The 17,719-nt window shown below is 38.6% G+C and overlaps 3 protein-coding genes across 5 annotated transcripts in view; 1 reads left to right on the plus strand and 2 right to left on the minus strand.

The window, feature by feature from the left end:
* LOC116844896 (elongation of very long chain fatty acids protein AAEL008004-like) overlaps nucleotides 1-9,730 on the plus strand; it is a 29,912-nt gene extending 20,182 nt beyond the window's left edge. For 2 of the 3 annotated variants that reach the window (XM_032817023.1, XM_032817024.1), the window contains exons 3-5: nucleotides 1,382-1,519; nucleotides 3,354-3,596; nucleotides 7,868-8,047. In XM_032817023.1, the coding sequence (XP_032672914.1) occupies nucleotides 1,382-1,519; nucleotides 3,354-3,596; nucleotides 7,868-8,047 (561 nt within the window). Of the gene's footprint in view, nucleotides 1-1,381; nucleotides 1,520-3,353; nucleotides 3,597-7,867 lie in introns of all 3 variants that reach the window. The other variant, XM_032817025.1, reaches the window with a different exon arrangement.
* A 2,189-nt stretch (nucleotides 9,731-11,919) lies between these two features.
* Nucleotides 11,920-13,718, minus strand: LOC116844899 (NADH dehydrogenase [ubiquinone] 1 beta subcomplex subunit 7). Its single transcript, XM_032817029.1, has 3 exons — nucleotides 13,512-13,718; nucleotides 12,316-12,484; nucleotides 11,920-12,175 (listed from the first exon to the last, which is right to left on the minus strand). The coding sequence occupies exons 1-3, from the start codon at nucleotides 13,621-13,623 to the stop codon at nucleotides 12,082-12,084; spliced, it is 375 nt and encodes a 124-aa protein (XP_032672920.1). The 5' UTR covers nucleotides 13,624-13,718; the 3' UTR covers nucleotides 11,920-12,081.
* Nucleotides 13,719-14,081: 363 nt separating this feature from the next.
* On the minus strand, nucleotides 14,082-16,173 carry LOC116844897 (probable U2 small nuclear ribonucleoprotein A'). Its single transcript, XM_032817026.1, has 4 exons — nucleotides 15,970-16,173; nucleotides 15,830-15,870; nucleotides 14,957-15,533; nucleotides 14,082-14,883 (listed from the first exon to the last, which is right to left on the minus strand). Exons 1-4 carry the CDS (start codon nucleotides 16,049-16,051, stop codon nucleotides 14,843-14,845), a joined length of 741 nt encoding a protein of 246 aa, XP_032672917.1. The 5' UTR covers nucleotides 16,052-16,173; the 3' UTR covers nucleotides 14,082-14,842.
* Between the last annotated feature and the right edge of the window lie 1,546 nt (nucleotides 16,174-17,719).

The raw sequence follows: 17,719 nt of genomic DNA on the forward strand, positions 1-17,719 counted from the left end.
TGCAATGCCGACGTTTGCTAATAATAATCGATCGATCAACGTGATCAGCGCGTATCGCGTCCAGGTGGAGCAGACAGCAATGAAACGAAATCGCGAGAAACATGAAGATTATAGTATTACCAAGGCTAGAGAGCCCCATTGCTCATTGCCCAACCGACCCGCGATCTCTCGCGTGCGTTTCGTTAGCAACGCACGAGACATCCTGTTTTCAACTTTCCACAAAATACCTCTATGTCGATAACAGCGCATGTGAGATCGGTATGATGTAGTGAAATATCGTATAGGAAATCAAATAAGAAGCGAATTTTTACATGCAATGAAATGGATAATGAACAGTTGGATCTTACTGCGAAAGTTCACCATGCAAATGCAGCGACTAATCACAGCTTCTACCGTTTTCTGCTAGAGAGTCAATAATAAATTACTATAAATTCTTAAGATAATTCTAGCAATTGCTCAATGACTCCGGTTTTCCTTCTATTTTCTTTTCTCTTGGTTTTGTTAAAATTCACGATAATAACGGTTCTTTTCGCATAAAAAATGAGGAAAATTATACATGAATTGAACGCGCCGTCAAGTGCAATTAATAAGATAATAAAAGATATACTTCAAGAAAATTGTGAAAGTATCACTCGGCTTTATGCGAGATGTATCAGGTGATCGCTATAAAATATTACACTGGCGTGTAATTATTGCAGAGATTTGTCAGAATTCCCGTACAAAAATATCGAGATTCCCGTACAAAATTCGCGTACAAAAATATCGAGATCGCAGATAGTTTACAAATTGTCAAGTAAGCAATTAAAATAGATTCTTCACGATTCGACTAATGTCGATTATCACTGCTTATCACAATCGATATCTTCGTATTCTAAAATATTTAAGGGCTAATAAGAATCTACTACACAAGTGTAATAGGATAAGTAAAAATTTTCAACTGTGATATTTACATAGTCAAAACTATAAAATTTTTTTTACTAGAACTATAAAATTATCTAAACTATAAAATTTACTAAAACTATAAAATTTATTATAATCAAAATTATAAAATTGACTAGTTAAAAAATCCAAATGTTTCGGTCCTCAGCCGGAGCCTTTTCCGTAGTAGATAAAACATACACTAACTTACACAATATGACATATGAATGTATAATATAATGAAAGTAATATGAACAAGAAGAGCAGTAGATTTGACTAAAGAATTTTCTACTTTTGGCTATGTAAGCTACAGTTACGAGTTTTTACTTGTCTGATTACACTACTACAACAGTCTCTTGTTGGCTATTAAAACAGCCTATCAAATTTATCTAATCTTCGTATTCTGCGTGTTTTATTTCGTCAGTAACTTTACGACTTCATGTCTCTTTTCATTTTCTTTCAGCACTTAATGTCCGGATGGCTGCTGGACTACAGCTACAAGTGCCAACCAGTCGACTACTCCCACAATCCCTCCGCTGTCAGAATGGCGAATCTTTGCTGGTGGTATTTCATCAGCAAATTCACGGAATTCGCTGATACGGTACGGCTCATCTTCACTAGTCCCTAATTATGACCTTCATAATTTGCGGGATGTCGAATTTAGAGACTCGTATATTGTCGAAAAAAACACCGAACAAAAAATTTCGATTAACGATGCGAGAGTGTGCATGTTAAAACGCGTACGAGAAATTATAAAGGCGAAGGAAGCGTTACAATGTGGACACTTGGCCCAATAATGACGGTCGATTCAAGACATTGTGCTAAGATCGGTATCTCATTCCGAGGAGCAATTTCTTTCGATCTCTTGCGAAACGGTGTTTCGAAAATAGGAGAGGAAAGTAGAAAACGATATTGTGTTATAGAAACGCGTCGTTTGCGCGGAACGAGTATGAAATCGGCTCGACGTCAACCGGATTTCTCCCTGTCGATCTTGTTATTTTACAGGCGAACCGAGGACGATAAAGCCACTACTTCGACGCGCGCATCCGCGATCTTAATTTACACTTAGCCTCGAGCGAACGAGTATATTCACACCCGCGAGAATAACCGTCTCGAAATTTGAAAGTTCACCCCAGTTTCGCGTTCGCGTTCGTCGGAAAGGCATGTGCGCCTAACAAACAGATCGGTAAGTAACAAGAAATAATCGAAAAAAAAAAAAAAAGAAAAGGCAAGACAAATAGCCGGCCACTTCGTGAGAGGCGAATAATCGCGTACAAATGTTCGTATCCCTTCTCGCGGCGTAATAACCCTTAAGCAATCGTTCCCATTAGCGCACACAAGTGTACTACCACCAAATCGCTATCGAACACGCAATCGTGTCGGCCGGATTAAAGAAGTAGATAAGATTTAATCGACCGAACGCCGCGCTCATTCGCCAGCTCGCTGTCCTGTCGAAGAAGCCGGCAATTCGCAAAGCGGACGCGCTCACCTATCCTCCCCGCATAGGATGAAAGCGCCTAGTCCCAATGATGGACTGTTTCAACAGCGTATGAAATTTGAAGAAATGTCAGAATCATTACGCGTTGCTCACTTTCGAGACAGTGGCGATTATATACAAGGTGTCTGACGATGATATATAGAGCTCGTCTATAATACGCGGCATAAGCTTAGCGCAAGTTAAAGTAAAAGTTAATAAGAAATAAGAAATAATATGTTAGTAAGAAATAACAATAATTGATTACGCTTCTATACTCTAAGCCCCTTACAAAATAATTGATTACGCCCCGAAAATATCCGTCTTATTTAAGAGAAATACTTCCGATGTAAGGGAGTTGAGGTGCAGGTGGTTGTTTGCAAAATGATAGGAGGAATTTTTTGCAAAATAATAGGAGGAATTTTTTGCTCAGTTTCATCTACACGAGAGTTTTATATGATATCATCAGTTATATACATCGAAGAAAATCATATTGATTTCGTTAGTAAAAATAGATATCGTCAAAGTGATACAAAGCTATCTCGAGTCTCCGACAATCACCGCAGACGGTTATCACAAGATCGTTCACCTTCCTCAAAAGTCCGAAAACTGAGGGAAGAATAACGCCTCATCGTTAGCTTTCCTCGATTCGCGAGACATCTCTCGTTTGAAACTTGTAGCTCGGAGGCTAACAAACTCGATATTCCTTTATTTTCTTTCTCCTCCAATACGAGAATTAACTGCGTTTTTTGCGATGGTATTTCGAGTCATCGCTCCTTGACGCACGCAATTAACATATCCCCGATTCAAAGCCGTTCGATTGACCTAAAGGTCGCGGTAAGCGAGGTGTATCCGCTCCTATGCAAATCGCAAGTCGTTGTATTCAAGCTCGCACTAAGCAACAGGAAGTTACGAAATCTCAGAGAATATGCTATGACATGATTACTCGTCGAAATTTCAGATATTCTTCGTGTTACGCAAGAAAGAGAGCCAGGTGACATTCCTGCACCTGTATCATCACTCGCTAACACCCCTGGAGACGTGGATCTGCGTGAAATTCATTCCTGGTGGCCACGGCACCCTCGGCAATCTTATAAACAACGCGGTGCACGTAGTCATGTATGCGTACTACATGTTAGCGGCCATGGGCCCGGAATACCAGAAGTACTTATGGTGGAAAAAGCACTTGACCACGTTGCAACTGGTGAGTAGGCGTCTTCAAGCAAATGGTACCCTCTTTCCTAAGTTAACTATTGATTGCCCAAACCGGGTCGCGCATATTCGACGTAAATCCTGAAAGGAATTCTCGTTAAAAGAGAAGAAAAAAGAAAAAACCAGACAAAGCAGAGAACGACGAGACGAGTCTCGTTGCGCGGATATTTAATCTGATCCGACTTTCGACACTGTCTCGCGAAATAAATCAATACTTCCGCTATTTCGCAGCCCAGAGACGTGAACAAGCGCACGCGTTCGCGGAGCGAGAGTGCAGCGTAAAAATGCGACACGTGATCCGGCGTTTCCGAGGCAAGCGTACAGTAGCGCAGCATGCGTAATTTTTCGCGCGTGCGGATCAGACCGATTCGTGATACCTTCTTCTTGCACAACCCGCGAGTTTCACGCAAAGCGGATAGTAATCCCGCGTTGATGAAAGTGAACGGGTAGACACTACTGACCCACTGCGCGCGGTTTAGAGGGTGCACATCGGTAGCGCACGTGAGATATATTAATTAAGGTGTACAGCACACTTCTTCTTACCCCCCTCCTCCTTTTCCTCCTCCTCTTTCTCCTCCCTTTAACGCAATACATGCTCTCTTCTTCGAAACGCAACGTTAAGATTAACGATTCATCTGAGACTCTGAAAGAATTAAGTAGCGAGAGTATCGATTATGCGAACTAATCGCCGTATTCTCCTAGATACACATACTAACGGCTTAGCACGGGGAATGAATTAAAAAAAAGAAAAGTGAAATTCCGGCAATAATTTTCCACTAATAATTTCCTAATATCTATACCTGTTTCGCGCCGATAATCGAAGCTCATATACAAAGTATGTTTTGTTAATCAGCAGTTTTTCTTTTCTATTTATATGCGGTCTTTTATAGTCTGGTCTTTCCCAAACAGGTTTCGCCATGGCATTAGCATTTGTCATTACCGCATGTTCGCGGCGATTTTAAATCGATCGCGCACTTCTCTCATTGTATGCCGGATTATGACCTACAAAGCATGCGGATGAGTTTGCGAAAATATGATCCGCTCCTGTAAGTGTTCCTGCAATCGGAAAAGATGACGTCTAAATCGCAAGTCACAGAGAGAAAGAGAGCAGAAAAAACCGCCGTAAAGTCACCCAGTTAACATGATGAATAGAGAAACTCTTATTAGAGAAACCGAATTCCATTGCCCGTATTCGCCACTTAGGAAGAAAAAAGGAATATAGAACTTTCGCTGCGCTTGATAAAATTGCGACGACAATGAGAAGGATTTTAAAATCCTTGTGCTTTTGTTATCCGCTTTGAATTTTTGAAACGCTCCCTTGAGGCGTCGAAAAGCCGACGGGAAGAGCGCGGGGCGCGCCCACGGTATCGCTGAAATCGATTTTCCACCTGGACGGGGAAAGTGCACGAGAAACAATATCCGTTCCGGCGGCGGCGCGGACAAGCTGCAAGAACAAATTCGCGATCGCCCGCGAATTTCGTTGGTACCTCGCTAGATTGGTCGGTTTCGGTCCCTCTACCTAGGCAAAATTTCATGCGTCAAGCACCTGGTAGGGGTGAGGGAAAGTGAAAAGTACAACGTTGGGCAATTCTTGACTGACTCGCCGGTCGGACTTGGCCGACTACGTTAGAGGTGGCGCAACAATTTGACATTCCGCTATGCCATACGGTGTACACTGTGTGCACTACCCCACCATATCGCCATCATCACCACCACCATCATCATTCGTCGTCACCACTGACGCCACAATCATCACCACCGCGGCCGCAGTTATCGCCGTCGCCGTCGCCGTCGTCCTCGTCGTTGCAATCAGCGTCGCAAAGTACTGGCAAAGTACACACCTCGCAAAGCCTCACCTATATGTGCTTACCACCTATTCCAGCTTATCTCGCAAGACCATTGATTCGTTACATGCCGCGCACTTATGTATGTACGTCCGGCGTAAGTGTGTCCAGGACAAGCGTATAAAAACCGCGTGGTGACTCGCTTTTGTCCGTTCGCTGCTTTGTCCAACACCAAAGGCGAAGTGCGCCGCGTTCTACCGCGGAGTCCCTCTCGCGAGACAAGAACGCAGACGCAAGGATGCAACTGATCGCTTGTATCGAGAGAAAGGAGAAGAAAAGTGAGTCGGGGTTCCTTCCGTCGAAATCGCCCCGAAACGAGCGCCCGAGAATTCGTAGATACGCGCGATTTTATTTCAAGATTACACGAACTATTTATCACGGCTTACGCTCTGTAAATCTGATAGAGGAGTCGTTTGTTTAAGTAAGTGAGAATTAAAAGATCTTCAGCACATTTCGCGAAATTCCGCGAATGAGTACTGCGATGCGTCGATTGCAAATGTTAAATTAACAGTCTAATCAAAGAAAGAGAGAGAGAGAGATTTTGTCATAAACAAAATCCTTGGCATTTGTTTGATGTGTCATATAATTAAATAACAAAATTTAAATTATTCATACCGAAATTTTTTAATTAATTAAATAACAAAATTTAAATATTTATACCAGAAAATTAATTAATTAAATTAATTAAATAACAAAATTTAATTATTCATACCAAAATTCAGTTGTATTAACATAATGTTTAGTTTTAATGAACAAACCAACATGTTTTAATTGATAAAAAATTTTCTGCGGTTCTAATAGCACAAATATGTGGTTCTATAAACCAATAATTCCGTTTCCTTCAACCAAAATGCGTTTATTTGTTCATTGCAACTACAAACTTCATGTTAATACAATTGTACTATTTTTTCCATGCATATTCGATGACACTTTTGAGACTCACACTTCGACAAAAATACTTGTTTATGGAAATTTGTTCATGGAATACAAAGTTTATTCACAGAAGTAAATTTTACATTCTACAAGTAACTTTTCAAATATTTTTCCTCAGTACATGAAGCGGCTTTATGCTTAGAGAAGTACTATGTTTCCTCGCGATCGTTCAGCAGTGAATCTAGTTTCGCACATTTCGAGTGGGTACAAATTAGACCAAGATACACTCAAGAAAATGGTCTTGTAGCCGTGAATTATCTAGACAGAAATTAGCTAAGATGAATAAATGACTAGCAAACTCTACGACGTCGCATATGTTTTGTATTTAATCAATATAAATGACAGAGACAGAATTGCTGTCTGAACCATTTGTGAAATTTAGCAAGAAAGTCTCTCTGTGATGTCCATTCAAATTAAAGCCAGTCACACTTTTTATAAAAATTGACTGTGATAGACAAAAAAGACTAGCACGAGGAGAGACAAACAAATGTATAATCCTCACATCTATCTAAATTTACTTGGAGATATGCAAGCTTGCTAGAACTTTAAATGTAACACTTTGGATTCTACTGACCAATAAAAAATTCTATAGTTAGTATAACTGCCAGGTACAACAAGGCGCAATCGGTATCGAGGTGTGCGCAATTGTTCGCAAATGCACGCGTGCGGTGAATTTAACCGCGGCTGTCGGCATAGCGAAAACTCGGCCATACAGTTACCCGTACTTTCTACAAATCGATCAGCAGTGCCTGACATTTAATTACAATTCGCCCCTTCGAATAAAAGCCCCTTCTTTTCCTTTCTATACGTTCAGAAAAAAACTGTTTTGCTGGTCCAAGTGGAATTCCAAATGTCACATTTAGAATTTGTCGCTGCTTTTTGTATCTGCTAGAAAATTATAGTGACGCGTAGAACTTGCAGCAGCAGCATTCTAGTACTTTTTTTTATCTACATATTACACTTTTATAAAAAGTGTGACTGTCATTAATCTGGATGGGCGCCATATAGAGATTTTCTTACTAAATTTCACAAATAATTCACAGATAGAAATTCTGTCTCTGTCATCTATATTGATTAAATACAAATCATATGCGCGGCATTGTTAGTCATTTACTCATATCTTAGCTAATTTCTAGTACCTAGACAATTTTCGCTATGTGACAGCGACACCATTTTTTCGAATGTGCGGCACGAGTCCCCGGGAATAATTCGGGCGTGAGAAACGCACAATTGTATGAAACAAACCGGTTATTGCAGGAGCACGTTTCGTGTGCGCTTACGCACCGGTGTTATTGTTCATTCGCGACAGATTAATATCTCGCGCGCCGAGAGAAAGACATGAGAAGGTCCCGCGCGTCTCAGCGCTTCTCCCGAACGCCCGTCTAGAATTCGATTCAAGACGTATTTTCCACGGCCCATATAGACTTTTCGCGCTCACCGAAACCGAATTCCCGGCTGTAACGTATCGCTACGTCGTTTGTTTCAGGTGCAGTTTTTCCTGGTGTTCGTGCACAGCGCACAAGCCCTCATCTTTGACTGCGGCTACCCCAAGCTGGTGGCGGGCCTCCTTCTATTGCACTCGACAATCTTTTTCGTCCTCTTCTCCGATTTCTATCAGCGCGCTTATCGTAAGAGGAGGTCCATGAAGATGCTCAAGGACGAGTAAAGCGCGCACCAGGAGAAGAAGAAGAGACACCGTCGTTCCAATTACGCTGCTCGGAGACGCGTGTACACGCACAAATCGTGTACTCGTCCCGGAGGCGGCTCCACTTTTTTACACCAATGATGCGATTGTTGATGTTGAATGATGCGACAAGCGCCATCTTGCTCGTTTTACCGCATATCGATAGACGAAGGAGCTATCGCGAAACTCGCGTGTTCGATGAATGTGCGATTTATCGTGCCTCAAGAAGCCGCGACGTTCATTCGGCACGAATGAAAAGGCTCTGAAGAGAATTCGTCTTTTCCACATGCCACAGACAAATGTCTTGATCCTTCGGTAACAGAATCATTCAATTTGATAGTGAGAAAAATAAAAGTACACCACGCCGGACAAGAACCATTCGTTCACCGGCACAATTTATTAGGTCAGTCAAAAAGTTCGATTCGATTATCGATAGATAACCTCACGTCTCAATATCAATAAATCAGCAATGCTGATAACTGGTCGCAGTCGTGCAAAAATAGTTCAATCCACATAGAATATATTTCAAAAAAAAATATTGAAAATTTGACATGTGATTTAAAAAATATAGACATAATTGCATTGAGACAAGCTTAATTCTTCAATAAATCAATAAAAAAGACGCAATTAGTAAAATAAGGCTCATATTAATAATTATTACTTGAAACTTATGTCACGTGAGATAATCAAATTTGAGTGTAGAGTTAAATTTGAGTTTTTGATTGATTTGATTCGTATAATATATGCAATGTTACATTTGTAATCGCGAATTGAAAAATTTACATCAAACTCTGAGGTATATATTAATAGTTGTTACTTGAAACTCGTCTCATGTGAGATACTCGAATTTTTATTCAGAGAAATAGAAAATTCTCACTAAATTCCGAATTCAAATACTTCACTTGAGATGAGTTTCAAGTAATAATTATTAATTGACGTATGTTGAAGAACGTGCATTAACGAGATGATAGATTTGAAAAGTGGACAACGACGGTGATTGTCTGATCGATGAACAACTCGTTTCCGTCGATGCAACAGAATCAAACTTGACTCCGAATCGAATTTTCTTACCGATCCGATAGAATCCGTTCGCCGATGTTAAAAGGTCGATAGTTGCGAGAAACGAAATTTCAACGGTGACGGAGAAACTGATAAACGAAGTAGAAGAGTCAGTCGGTCAATAGGTTAATCTTCGCGTCGTATCTCTTTCCCTCTCTCGTATCTGTTCGATCGGAGAAACGTGCGCTGCTACACAGCGCGAAAGCGATGATGCAAGAAAAAAAGGAAATCCACTGGGAAATTATATTCCACGATCCACTGATGATAGATGTAGGTAATTTCGAGCGGTCTCGCAGATATCATATGGGCGAACTCATTACACGAACGCGTTAAAACTCCCATCCACGACGATCGAGGTCAAATGTTTCACTGGCGCCGGGCACTGCAGATCATTTCCGTAAGGAAGAAGATCGCTATTTATCCATAGTATATCCATATCGCCCGCGGATTGCCCCAGGTAACGCGAGCACTTCGAAGCAGAGCTTCCGGTGCACCCACCCCGCCCGATTTTCTCGAAATTTTCGTCGTCCTATTTTGATTGTGCTAAATCAGATTATCAAAATGGAGCGTTTAACGCGCATGTAACGGTGATTAAATAAGATAAAACACGAAGCACTGAAAAACAAGTTTCCGTGTCACAGCTTCGTAGTTTCTAATGGTCGATAAACATGACAAGACGAGAACGAGAGGAAACGGATACGCGCGTTGAAAGTTATATCGGCCAGTAGAAAAGAGACGTATTATGAGCCTTTTTTTTCTTTGGAAATCCTATATTTATATTGAGACAGAAAATATTTAAGAGAGAGGAAGAGAGAGATTTATTTTTGGTTAGTATTAAAATAATATAGTTACTTATACTTTTTAATATCAAATAAGAAAATGCACATCTCAAAGCCTTAACTTTTCATGAAAAAAAGAAACTATTCGAATAAAAGAATTTAGAGATTTAGTAGCAAATAAATATATTATTAGTACCCACACACACTGCATAAATATTTCATATTTTTCAGACATCCTTTTCTCTCAGTGTATAAATTCACATATTTTTTTAACAGTACTTATCGGTATGTATCTACTGCGCGTCAATTTACTGCTGAATCAAACATCACGTTTCTCTCTTTCATCTTTCTGTTAAGGGTGATCGCATGACAAAAACTCGGAATAATTCTATTCTATGTCGGGCATGCCGATTGGCGTTTTAATTTATATAACTCGTTTAAATTGCTACTTCATAAGAGTCATTAAACTTCGCCGATTTTTTATAGAGTGGAATCGTTGTAAATATAAAAGCAATTGGATCAAGCGGGCTCTCTGGGACTTTTCTCGGTTCTGGAGAGTCGCGTCGAAGAGTTTTGCGACTAGCGTCTTCCCGTTCACTCTCGAGAGATAAATGTTGACGGTGAATATTTTATAGAAATTACGTTTGAAGTATTATCGCGACTGTCGGCTTTCGTATGGGATCTCGTGTCGTGTCGTGAAATCACACGAACAGAAAGTCTCGCGTTTTCTCGCCGACACCGACGAGACTCGCGGATATGCCGCAGTGCGGTACGAATGATGAGAAATCTGCACTCATGTCAGATACGAAGGAAAAGTAGCGAACACATAGAGAATGATTCGCGCATCTGTGTGAACGATGCGCTTTAAATCCCGATGAACAAGACTCAGACACCGTAAATGTCTGTAAAAGAAACGCCTCAAAAATACCTGAGAGACATCCTAGTTATTTTAGACATCTTTTAGGTGTCTCCAAAACGTATTCTAGACATTTACGTTGTCTGGGATACTGTTGGGGTACGTAATGAACTTACAGCGTCTGCAACATGTCGAGATCGCTCGAATTGCCACACTACAATATATTGTATTTCATCGTCTCTCGCGTCCTCAACTGAACTCACTATTCTCTGCGCGATCGGGGAGGTAGATTATTATTTGATTTAATATGGAGAGATAATCACACAATATTTTTCCATCACCACCACCGTTTATTGCCGTCTTCACGGTCGTCCGTACGATACTTTTCACGGGATTACGTAGCGGTGTGGGACGCGAGGGTAACACGAATACCAAATACACGACGGGAAGCCGGCACGGGCAGCGCGACGCCCGACACGACGATGCCGCCGGAGAAGAGCCGCGGGTTCGCAAGCCCCGCGGCGCTTTCTACTTTATCGATTGCCCGGATGAAGCTGCGCAGCTATAAAGAGCGCGGAGAGCGCGCATCCCGTGCGTGTAGTAAGCCGCAGAGAGACGCGGCCGATCGCGCGACGGACCTCCGGTGTATTTGTAACAATCGATTGTATTTGAACAACGATAAGTTATTGCTCTCGGACGCGAGAGAGCCCGTCTCGCGCGAGACGCTATTCTTTACCTCCAATCTTAGGATTATAGCGCCACAAGTGGCGCATGACGATTGCGTCCTTTTTGTACATACTGTATCTCTTCTTTTGTAATAATAAATAAAAAGTTAACTATGGATCTTATACGTTGTTGGAGTCTCTATCGAGATTAAGCCGCGAAACTAATTACTCGGTTCAACGTGCAAGGAGAATTGTTCACGAAGAGACAATTCGCACACGTCGACCACGCGCGAAATCCATTTCACGAGAGATCGACGTTTACCTTGTAACATGTAACAAATTGTAAATTAAATGCTTGAAAGTCAACTTGTCACATACGTTCTCGCGATATAGGTTCCAAACAAATAAAAAAGGAAGATTGATGGAAAAGAAAAAGAGATGTAATGCAAGTTAATATTGAATGATTGTCATCAGTCACACTCCACCAAGTGGAAATTCTATTTTTTGCTGTACAATTTATTAATATCGCATTTATATCGCATTTATTCATATCGCATTTATATACAATACAGTTGAAGCGATTATTCCATTATCATATATGTATCCTAAATTACCACGACAAAAGCCGATTTATTGAAGTTCTATACAAGTAAACTTTCAAGCAGCTATTGCTTGTTGTTTCTGTTGTATTCTCTTCTTTCTCTCAAGGAGACGACGTTCCCTCTCGTATTCTTTCAATCTTAGGGTGGTACTGCAACAGGACAATATCTATTAGTATATATTTACAGAATACGATATATAAAATATAGAATGCAGAAATGTACGATATCAAACAATGTGTCTTTATAGTTATTATAAATACAATTGTAAATCGTCGAAGCAATAACTTACTCTTCAGCTTCGCATCGGAAATATTCGTGTCTCTCGTGAGCACACTTCAACATGAAAGGATAGTGACGTCTCATGCAGTATAGAAGATCCATATACTTGTGAGCACAGAAATCACGTTTATCGAGTGGGATCTTTGCGGCTATCATGTCCTCTTCTGATACTGGTAGCTCTGTAAATTCGTCGAGCTGAGCAAAGATTAAAGAAAAAGCAGATATTCCCTAAAATCTGAACAAACTTAATGGTTAATATTCAATTTATAGTATATCATATTACAAAGTCTTGACTGTAATGGTATTGACACTATGAGTTACTATTAAATTTGTTTCAATTCTCTTTACAACACTATGAGTGAAAAAAGATATGATTTCATTTAAAAAAGTGAAGAATAACCTTTAATTTTTCACAAAAAAAGAACGTTATCGAAATTTTTATTGTATTTTATTGCTATTTAAGAACCAATTAATTGCATCTAGAACTTTTTCCTGCTAAATTATTGTAACTGGTAAAGATATAATGGATACCGTTATGATAAGCATCCTATATATACTATTGCAATAGTATATATGATATACTAATTTAATTCTATAAATTAACAAGCATGATAGATTAATTAATATTTATAGATTTTCCAATTAAAATGAAAATTAACAGAATGTTACAGTACGAATCTGTCAAGGGAATAGAACCACATAAGTAAAATTAATTGGATGAATCACTGATTATATCAATTAAATGTGACTTGTTCTGGCTACAATTATAATATATAATTAAATTATTGTGATAAAATTTAAAAACTCGCTTTCCATGTATCAATCAAATCATTCCAAAATAGCAATGGAAACATACTTAGCTCATCATTTTTAAAGCAAAGTTATCATTAACATGGATTCGCAAATATATCAAGTATTCAATATATACTTACCATATCGAATCTCATATCTTATCAACAAATGCGAAACAAATTACAAAAGTAAATAAATAATTTAATTAAATACTGAAAGAGACTGTTAACCCTACAATTATGTCATACATTCGAAATAACGCGATGATAATACATGAAAGTAAAAAAAAACAAAGCAAATGCATTTTTAAGCACAAAACCGGGTGATCGATTTTAAATCTCAATCAACAATAATAAAGATTTAACAGTCGAAAGTTTCGCACATATAAGGTTAGATTCAACTGCCAATACTTGCCCCTGACTCTTCGACCCTCTGGAAATCCAAGCATCGGATCGAACGTCGGTGGTCCCTCGGGAACCGGCATCACGTCAGTTTTCGTGAAATGAGTGGCGATAAAATTACCCATTTTTCTCGAAAATTATATCCAGTAAATAATCGCAAAAGTGAACCACAACTCCACAGTAATATATCGTACTGACATCTGTGACTCAACTTACATAACACTCGTTCGAGTATTTGTGTCGAGTTTTGCAGCGATTATACTTAATATACAGATTGTTGCTAAATAAGCGAATATGTGAAAATTTATAAGCGTATATAGTTTAATTAGCTCGGACACACGATCTCCCGTTAATGAAAATTACCAACGAAAATATCTACAGGCACAAGTAATTTTTCATACGTTTCGAATGTTATTAATGTCTGATTATACATAAAGCAAAAAAAGACGAAAAAAATGCACAAAGAAATCACACATATACACAAAACAAATATTATATTAATATAAATAAAATAATATGCAAGATTCGATTCAATTTTACATTAGAAGGAATAAAGAGCAATTTTGGTGATAACAAGACAAAGTTCTTCTCAAGTGAATCTGTTTATTCGGATTTTTTGCTGAAATAAACATACCAATATATTAAAATTATGTTCGTATATAACATAAGGAGTAATATCGCTTCATGGCTACATTTTTTATACTATTATTTTTATTTTTTTATGACAAAATGGATATCTGCGTTTTGCAGCGACAATATATATATATGCATTTGTGTAGTATACAGTTTCTTATCAACTTTACATCATTACGTCCATCGCTCTTTCGTCAATCTAGATACTTACAATAAGGGGAGGTTTATCTTGAACTTAAAGCCCTATAGTTACTCGTCGTGGCTATCTTGATTTATGACGTTAGATGAGTGAAGATATGTTTACCCAAAATTCCTGCAAGGTACATCAAATAAAAAGATATATATAAAAAAATAACACTTTCAATCGATTAAGCAATACTTAAAATATCCCACACACTTTTACTCTAACAATCAACAATAATTGTAAAATTAACGTGACAATAACGCGGATGTGTTGGTAAAAAAGGCAGGTTGCGTCTCGCGTTAATTTTACGGTTACTCATTGATTATTAGAGCAAAAGTGTTTGGAGTATTTTAAAAATGTTGCTTGATCGAGTGTCATTTTGTAGAGATATCTTTTTATTTCGACGTAGGACTTTGCAGGAATTTTGGACATGCGTTTTCTTGCTTCTGACGTCATCAACCAAGAATTTCGCGGCGAGAGACCAAGAACCTTAAGCTGTAAACGTAAAACGTACAAAATAAGGCGAGTTAATCATCGTCCTCCTCCATAGCTTCCAATGTTCCGTTTCCTAAAACATATATACATAAGTTGCGCAGATCTACACTTATCGTGTATTTCATTTGCTACACCATTGTATGTACCGTTCTGCAATCGTTCTTCGCCTGGTATATGGCCAGCCTGTAGTAGCTTGCTAAGTCTCTGAACTTCTTCCAAGGAGGACGCGTTCGTGATGGCCTCACGAATCTTTTTACGCTCCTCAGCAGAGGTAAGAGGTTTCTCCGCGGATGTGCCTGCTGTTTGTGCCTTCACCTTTTTAGCTATCTCGCGCGCCATTTCCTTGCCACGTTTGCTCCTAAAATACTCTATCGCCGACTCGCGTTCCCTTTGCTTAATTTTCCGGAAGTCGAGCAGCCTGAGCTGCGGGAATCTGTACACGACATATTGTCGATAGTGCTGCTTAGCTGACACTGGATTTTGTAGCAGACACAAATTTGTGAGGTTTTTCAGCGGTATAAGAGGCTCCAAGTCTCCTAATTCTTGTATCATGTTGCCAGTCAACATTAGAGTATGTAAGTTTGGTATGCAGTTCTCTAAGCCTTCGGTGATTCTGACAATACGATTGTTATTGAAGAATAAGGTTTTGATCCGTTTCAAGAGCGGAAAACCATCCAGCTTACGTATGTCATTATCTGAGAAGTCTATAGTGTCAAATTGATCCTATGGAAAAAGAGAAGTGAACACTTAGAACAATTGTGTAATATTTTGGTATGTATCAGCAACTGCTGCTTGAAACTCGCTCAACATGAAGTACTCAGACTCTAATTAAAATTTTGATACAAGTTTTTCCTTTGAATTGCAAATACAATGTCATATATGTGATTTATCTGAAAAAAAATCTAATACAAAATTCAAGTCTTTTACGTGAGACAAGCTCTATATGACAACTATAAATATAAGTCTGAGACTTTGTGTAACAAAGAATAAAAATTCACTGCACAAAGCAGAATGTTTACCAAGGTCGCTCCTAGATTCTCAATCGTAGGTATTTTGTATCCTGTAACACAAAAACGGAACAACAATCACACGATAAACACAATACGTAATATGGCAACAAAGCAAATCAAACAGCCAACGTAGGCGATTTTTTACAAACCTCTAAGATCTAACTCACGATCTCGCACAGGATTAATGTATTGCATTGATTGTTCTATTAAATCTGGCGTAAGTTTCACCATCGTGAAGAAATATTGTGAATTGCGGTTGGGAACTTTCACCTGGTAACGAACATACAACTGTTCCTAACCTACGTTCAACAACGCTCTCTCCTTCCCTTCCAATAACTGGCTTAACTGCCATTAGAGAAAGGAAGAAAAGGGCCGGTTTTAAACCAGCGCCACAGATGCTTGTTTTCATGCTGGATTGCTTGCTGGATGGAAATACTCTGTTCTGATTGGTGCATTTCTAAAGACGGACCAATCAGAATAGAGTATTTCTATCCAGCAAGCAATCCAACACGAAAATAATAGCATGTTCGACTGGCTCTGGATTAACCCACTCTTATTCAGCCTACATTTATTGGTCAAATAAGTACTTATAAGCTTTATGATTGGCTAGTAGAGACTTATGAAGTCATTAATCGCTCTCGGAGCGACTAACCTAGGGCTAGTCGAACACTATTAGACAAGATATATATATAGACAAGAAATATACAGAGAAAATAAGCGCATCATTCGAAGGCCTCCAGTGCGATTAGACTAATTGCTCTAAGGCATTTTTTCGTTTCGTGACCACGATACCGTTTAGTTGATTGGTTTGGTCCACTTAACGCTCATAACGCCTCGAGCAACAAAGATAGAATGACGCTCGTGGCGTTGCGAGCGTTAAGTGGACCAAACTAACCAACCAAACGCTACTGTGGTTACGAAACGAAAAAAACGCCTCTAAAGCCAGCGGCACCCAATGCTTGTTTTCGCGTTGGCTTGCTGGATGGAAATACTCTGTTCTGATTGGCGCATCTCTGAAGATGGATAGAAATGCACCAATCAAAACAGAGTATTTCCATGCAGCAAGCAATCCAGCACGAAAACAAGCATCGTGTGCCGCTGGCTTAAGTAACGGCCAGCTATGAGCTGCGTTCCGAAATTCACTGCCAGTGCTGAAATTCTATAGTATACGCGACATGAACTATAGAATTTCAGTACTGGCAGTGAATTTCGGAACACAGCCATAATCACTACAGTACCGACGAGGTACTAAGATCCGATCTACAATAGATGGAGTAAGAAGTAGGAGTAGGAGTATCTCAATCCAAGTGGTTGCCGAAAAATTGAAGCCTGAGTTTCGAATGTGCAGGAACCTTAAATACGAATACGGTTCTTTAGTGTGCAGAAAGTAATGCGTTTGTCAGACAGCACACAATATTTATGATAAATATTTATTTCGAATTATATTTCTTAAAAATATTATATAAATATAAATATTTTATATAATATAAATATTTTTATACATGAAGGAAAAAGTATCAAAATCTTTATTGAAAATATTATTAAAATACAGACTAAATATTTTATACAATATTTATAGTACACGAAAAATAAATATTTGTAGTAATATTTTGTAAATATATCTATTTACAAATATTATATATAAAAAAATTAATGTAATTATTTAAAATTATTAAATTAATAAAAAAATAAGAAATTCGAATCTCAGCAATGGTAACCAAATTTTCAAAGTACAATTTAAATTCAATTAAGTAGCGTGTGAAACAATAAAGTGGAAATTTTAAGAAAAATTCAGGAAAAGAGAAAAATATATATAAATGTATATATTTTAATAAATATTTTTATAATATTTATGATATATATATATATATATATATATATATATATATATATATATAT

The sequence above is a fragment of the Odontomachus brunneus genome, unplaced genomic scaffold (genome assembly GCF_010583005.1).
Source record: "Odontomachus brunneus isolate Ranch 3 - 2012 unplaced genomic scaffold, Obru_v1 Obru_scaffold_047, whole genome shotgun sequence".
Lineage (NCBI taxonomy): Eukaryota > Metazoa > Arthropoda > Insecta > Hymenoptera > Formicidae > Odontomachus > Odontomachus brunneus.

Excerpts from the sequence above, each read along its gene's own strand:
- LOC116844897 (XM_032817026.1), bottom strand. The coding sequence starts at position 16,051 with ATGGTGAAACTTACGCCAGATTTAATAGAACAATCAATGCAATACATT. Across the intron at positions 15,871-15,969 it reads TCGTGAGTTAGATCTTAGAG|GATACAAAATACCTACGATT; the intron begins GTTTGTAAAAAA and ends TTTGTGTTACAG. Across the intron at positions 15,534-15,829 it reads AGAATCTAGGAGCGACCTTG|GATCAATTTGACACTATAGA; the intron begins GTAAACATTCTG and ends CTTTTTCCATAG.
- LOC116844899 (XM_032817029.1), bottom strand. The coding sequence starts at position 13,623 with ATGGGTAATTTTATCGCCACTCATTTCACGAAAACTGACGTGATGCCG. Across the intron at positions 12,485-13,511 it reads AGAGGGTCGAAGAGTCAGGG|AGCTACCAGTATCAGAAGAG; the intron begins GCAAGTATTGGC and ends ACGAATTTACAG. Across the intron at positions 12,176-12,315 it reads TTCCGATGCGAAGCTGAAGA|TACCACCCTAAGATTGAAAG; the intron begins GTAAGTTATTGC and ends GTCCTGTTGCAG.